This window comes from Sinocyclocheilus anshuiensis, unplaced genomic scaffold (genome assembly GCF_001515605.1).
Source record: "Sinocyclocheilus anshuiensis isolate Anshui unplaced genomic scaffold, SAMN03320099.WGS_v1.1 scaffold2270, whole genome shotgun sequence".
NCBI lineage: Eukaryota > Metazoa > Chordata > Actinopteri > Cypriniformes > Cyprinidae > Sinocyclocheilus > Sinocyclocheilus anshuiensis.
Window position 1 is genome coordinate 411,227 of NW_015557055.1, and position 6,401 is coordinate 417,627.

The following is a 6,401-nucleotide window of genomic DNA, read 5'->3' on the forward strand; positions in this document are numbered from 1 at the left end:
TTTATTGTACTCAGATTGGTAAAAAAAAAAATTATATTTATAATATTATAACACTATATATAATAATTACAATATTGTAATTTTTAAATGTATAAATATTATAATTATAATATTATAATTAATCTAATATTTGTAAATACAATTGCAAAATTAATATTTTAATTTACAAACATTAATATTGTATTGTTATTTTTTTAAAATAATTTGATTAAAAATAATTTTCAATAATATAATTATTATTGGAAATTAATGTTTTTAAATGAACACATTTTTATTATATGCATAGTTTTTTTAAATGTATTATTGTACTCAGATGATAAAAAATAAGTTCATTCATAATGTAATATTTGTAAATATAATTGCAAAATATATAATAATAGAATTTATATAAATATAAATATTTTATATAAATAGTACATAAATATAAAAACATTCATATCACAATTACTTTGTCATTTATTTTGATTTTTAAATTATTTTAAATTAATATTATTTTAAAATAATGTGTTTAAACAATTACAATTTATTATATATGTTTACAAATTTATTTTATTACAATACTTATATGGTTAAAAATTAATATGTTAATATTTAAAATTATGAATATTATACATTTACTTTTTAAAATGTATTTTTATTTTTAAATCATTTGAAATAATATGATGAATATTTTAAATGAATGTTTTTTAACAATAACATTTTTACATGTATAGATTTTTATGTTATTATTGTTGACTGTTATTTTTAATTCAATTTAATTAGACCCATCCTCATGCTGTTCTTTATGTTCTCATGTCACAGAAATAGTCTGATTCTCTGTCTGAAGAGTCTCTCTGCGGTCTGTCCTGCAGAGAGAGAGACACTATGAATAATTCACTAAAGTTCATTCAGCATCAAAACATAATTTCTATTAAGCACCCTGAGCTCTGATATGGCGTCTCTCGACTAAAGCAGGAAATAATTTCTGTCTCTGTAAATGTAAGAAGTCCAAAAGCCTATAATAAACCACTAACACGCCCCCGAAACTACACTACAGCACACCACTAGCTAACCAAGTTACACATAAATAAATAGAGGAAGAAAAATAAAGCAAAGAGGAAGGAAGATGAGAAATAGCTATACGAGAGAAAAAAAAATAAGACAAAGACCATTCAAACAGCAGGGTAGGAGGAATAAAGTTTTAACACTGTGCTAAACTGAGCCTCTCGTGCTGTAAAGCGCACAGAAAATCTCAGATGAACCTGAGATGAAGACGAGACACATCAGAAACCGCAACGCCATGAGTTATTCAAGAAAACAACATCCTCCAAAGTGGCACAGACAGGAAGTGTTTGCCAGGGTGGGGTCACATGAGACACCTAAACAATTTAAACCTCAATCTAGAAATCACTATAAAGTAACTCAGCCCTCATTAGACATTAAGCTCCAGTTACTGCGACACAGACTCAAGTCAGATTCAGAGGAACAAAAACCTCCATCCAATGTTATTTCAAGAGTCTAAAGTTAACCCTGGACAACTGCTAAGAATAACTGAAGAGCAGCGGCTAGATGAATTTACAGGCTTCTGAAGGTTTTGTTTCCGTTTTAGGTAACCACACAGACGCTGGCAGACAGCTGATAGAAGCACTTCTGCAGCATCTCTCCATGACAGACCATTTCCCTTCCAGCTCTGTCCTAATGTGATGAGACCAGGGGCAAAAATTAACTAGGGAAGCAACAAAAAATTATTTCAATAAATTTTATATAGATTAAATTAATTATAGATGTATACATTATATTTTATAATTATCTATTTATAATTATAATTTAAATATTATATTATTTTTTAATTATTGCTTTTTATTTTTTTACTTAATGAAATTATTTTATATTTTAATATTTATATTTTATTTTTTTATTTTATATATATATATAATAAAATTATTTAAAAAATAACTATATATATTATATACATATAAAAAAGTAATATATAAAAAATAAAAACAGATGAAAACAGACAGAAAACAGAAAAACAGACATCAAATGGTTGTATATACAGTATAGAACTGTATAATCTAACAAAATTATTTCATTTTATTCTATTCTAGTAGAGCGTTTATGTGTTGTGATATCTTGTGCATTATTTAAAGATACATTTGCATCTGTAAATTGTACTTAAAATTGCAGGATGTGTTCTTACTTAATGTTACGTTTTTGACATAAATGGACAAAATGTGTTTTTTCTATGATTTGAAAAATATATGCCAATGTAAAAATGCCCCAGAAATCAATTCTAGGGGGAAATATTGCCCTTTAAAGTCTTCTGACTCTGGTTGGTACTATAGAGAGGTTAGAGAACCGTGTGGATTGATGCGGATGCCTCAATATCTCTATGAACCGCTGTAGACTCTGTGGTTATCTAAGAAGAGGTTAGTAAGATGCGGTCAAGAAGATTCAATCAATATATGAATCAGCCAATCTAAATGAACGTTTTGCAAAAGAAATTAAAGACCCTGAATGAAAGTATGTGGGTTAAAACCACAAAACACTCTTAAAACTACATTTCCCAAATAGGGGTTTTCACAACGATGCCATAGAAGAACCAGTTTTGGTTCCCCAGAGAACCATTTTTTTCTAGGTGCATCAAACATTTGACTAATCTAAAGAAGATTTTCCACTATAAAGAACCTCTTGTGGAGTGTACAGGTTCCATTGATGTTAAAGGTTCTTTAGATGCCAATAAAATCCTTTATTGCACCGATTCATGAACCTTGAGCAGCACAGCTCACCTCGTGTTCCTGAACATGCCATTGTTACACAAATCATCAGCTAAACGACTACTTTGACTTGTTTTGGTCAGTGTCGTGGCGCAGCGGGGTTTCGGGGGGCAGGGCGAAATCCAAGAGGAAAAGGCGGAACTCGGTTTGGATCAAAGCCAGAGAACTTCAGGAAACTTTCGCGGATACATTAACACCAAACAACGAGACTTTGCACTCACCCTGAGATATTAAGATGTGCATGCACGCTTATATAAATGAGAGCAAAAACCCCGAAGCTCTTACCCGGACCAGGTTGCTGACAGCTGCCTGCACAGCGGCCACAGGAGCGGTGAGATCCGGGATGGCTTTCCCGTCCACCTCTCCCTCCTCATGCATGATGACCAGATGAGAGATCTGCTGGGCCACCGGCTCCAGGATACTCTCTATCGTCTTCGTGTGAAAAACCGGCATGATGAGCACTTAAGAGAAAGCAAACTCTAGTTCCAAGTGTGTATCCAGACTCCCCTCTCCGTATCCAAGCGCCGAGACTATCCCCCTCAAGAACACACTGACTCTCCTTAATGCTACTAACTAACCATCGTGGGAAGCGACTCGTCTAGCGAATGAATCGTTCGTTGGAGTCGGTTCTTTCCAGTTCTCAAAACGATTCGTTCGCTCATCGCGCTTCACGAGGCAACAACTCACTGAATATGACAACATGGTTGACATTTATTCTGCTTTTTGTGACGGGTAAATTTAATTAGTAAATAGTCCAAGTGTAATAATATGTTTTTAATGTCGAATTTTTAAGAGTCAGATCCAACAAAGCTTTTCCAGCATTTAGAATATTACCAAAGCACAGTAGTTGAAGTACTAGGTTTACTATGAAAAAGTAGTTATTTGTACCATTGATACTAGTAGGCCTACTTATTATAACATTCTAGTAGTCTATTTAATTATCTAGAATTTGATTCATTACAAAGGCTACTAAATTCTTTGCTATTATTATTCTTTGCACATTTATTTAAAACCTGTTTAAACCCCCAGGAGTACGTAATGACGAACTCTTTCTCTGAACTGGCTCGTTGAAATGAACTGTTCGAAAGAATCGATTCGCGGCTTCCCACATCACACTCAACCGAAACCACCCGGATGACGCAAACTCTCCATCCGCCAATCGAAAAGCGAGCGCTGGCGCGCCCGTGAATGTGATTGGTTCGCACAAACGTCATTCGTCCTGATTGGCTCCGCCCATTGCCTTTGTCGCGTTTGCTAGTTCTTCCCAAACTACGTACTACATTCTCATGCCCTAAAAAGGGCACTTGATTCTACTGTTCTCTGGGTGAGGAATTCTGAGTGCCAGGGGCCACCGACGCGGTCGAATGTTGCTCAGCATTGTTTAGGATCCGTTTGAAGCCTTTATGACATATTTTCACGTTTATTTGCAACAAGATCAGTAAACAACAATGAAACAAAACAATATAATTCATTTAAAATGTGCACGGTTTCATGATACATATTTATTCACTGATGAATCTGATAAAACATTATAATTATAAAATTATATAGGCCTATATTTTTTTTTTTTGCTATTCTTTATTTTTCTTTATATTTTTGTTTGTCATGGCATTGTCATATTTATACTAGCACAGCTACTGCTTTAAAGTTTTAACATGAATTAAACATTTACTGATGAACAAACTTGTGTTGAAACTCTTAAAAACTCAAACACATAAAAGCACATGACGAGTTCAGTGGATGAAAACACATGTTATATCATGATGAAATTGTTGTTCATTTTGTTCATGTTGCACATTCAAGGTTCATAATCATAAGAGCAGGTTGCAGCCTTCATCACTGCTCTGATCAAACTGAAGCAATAACAATGTCTCAAGCTGTTTCAACCCCACAAACGCCCAAGAATTTGCCCAGAGACCCTGAACAGGCTGCATGACCGAATATGGAAGAGTCTGAAAAGAAAGAATTAAGGAAGTCCGTTCAGGGAGCTCAGAGTAAACACAAGCATGTGTGTGTGTGTGTGTGTGTGTGTGTTCATGCTGCTCACCTCAATATAAAACATCTTTGATTTGACCTATAAAGTGACACTCATGATGGTGATGTTGTCATATTGTTTCAGCAACGTGTTTGAACCAGTTTATTTATGTTGCTACTACATGAAGCACTATTTGGTTTAGATTACATGACTAAACATTTTTATAGTAAACCCCTGATTAAAATTTTGTCTGTCATTAAATCAAGTCATTAATGCAACCCAAGAATTAAAGGATTAAATCCATACGGAATTGGGTGAACGATTGCGTTTTTCACATTTTCAAAATGTTTTATTAGTTATTACTCATATTAGTTCATAAGTTACTTATATTAGATCTGAAGTAATTGATTTGGCATGTTGATTTTTTCTGCAGCAATCCAAACAGTCGAATTTCTTGTGTAGTGTAAGTTTGCCAATAAAACTTGGGTTATGTCATATTAGGCATGGTTCTATGAAACAGATGTCTATTTTTAGACTTTATGTCACACATTCTGTTATTTCCACAGTTTAGTATGCGTTGATATTTTTAGCATTGGTCGGTGATTTTATACACCAAAGTCCAGAAGTTACAGTTACCTTGAGCACACAAACCGGTCTTCATACTAATGTCATCTGCAGGATGAAGTGTGCAGAGTGCGCGAGATGAAGTGTGGACAGTATCAGTGTGCTTCAGTGTCTTTACATAGTCTGCCATCTAGTGGCTGAATAAGAAACTTTAGAGGCGAAAGATACGCTCTCAGAAAAATAGCTACAAAGCTGTCACTCACTGGGGCGGGAGTCAGGACCCTAAGGTACAAAAGCTAAAATGTGCATGTTTGTTTCCATTTTTTTACCCCCAAATGGTGCATATTAGTATCTTAGAGGTACATATTAGTTCCTTTTAAAAGGGTACCGTCCCAATGACATGTTTTGACAAAGTGTAAAATCAAACATTCTAATAATTATGATCATTATTACAGATTATATTATAATATTGTTCAGTGTTGCATTAGTGATATTGTGTTTTTTTTAATAACACTACAAGCAAAGCGCCATTTATACATGTATATAACAATAAATAAATAATACAAAACTACATTTTTAATAAAATTATTTTAACCTCTTAAGACCCGAGAAAAGATTTTGAAGAAAAAAAATAGTTTTTTTCATGTCTTTACATTGTTTAGAGCATTAAAAAAAAAAGTAAAAAAAAAAAAGTAAAAATTATATTTCATTCCTAAGTTATGCTTTGTCCTCGGTAGAGGACATCGGGACTCAATTAAAAAAAATAAATAAAAAGACATGAATGAACATGCATAGGCAAAAACAATAGATTTTTAAAATAACCAATACATTTTTAGTTTTCAGGATTTTTTTTTTTACCAAACTTTGTATAAAGATGATTCTCAACTATGTTATAACAGAATGATTTGATATACCATTTTTCTTTCTGCAAAATGTGTGTAAAATGGCCATAAATGGGTTTTCTCAATATATACAATGTATCTATAAACGAAATCTAATTTGCATATTAATGTGTTTTTGGGGCAACATGTAATGAAAAAGAAGTGTAATAATGGGAGTAATATTTGACAAGATTTTCATAATAATATATAATATTTCATAGAATA

At 32.7% G+C, this 6,401-nt stretch overlaps 1 protein-coding gene across 1 annotated transcript in view; it reads right to left on the reverse strand.

The window, feature by feature from the left end:
* LOC107676424 (vinculin) overlaps positions 1-3,338 on the reverse strand; it is a 33,612-nt gene extending 30,274 nt beyond the window's left edge. The window contains exon 1 of the mRNA XM_016470969.1: positions 3,042-3,338. Within this exon, the coding sequence (XP_016326455.1) occupies positions 3,042-3,209 (168 nt within the window). The 5' untranslated portion in view covers positions 3,210-3,338. The remainder of the gene's footprint in view (positions 1-3,041) is intronic.
* Positions 3,339-6,401: the final 3,063 nt, after the last annotated feature.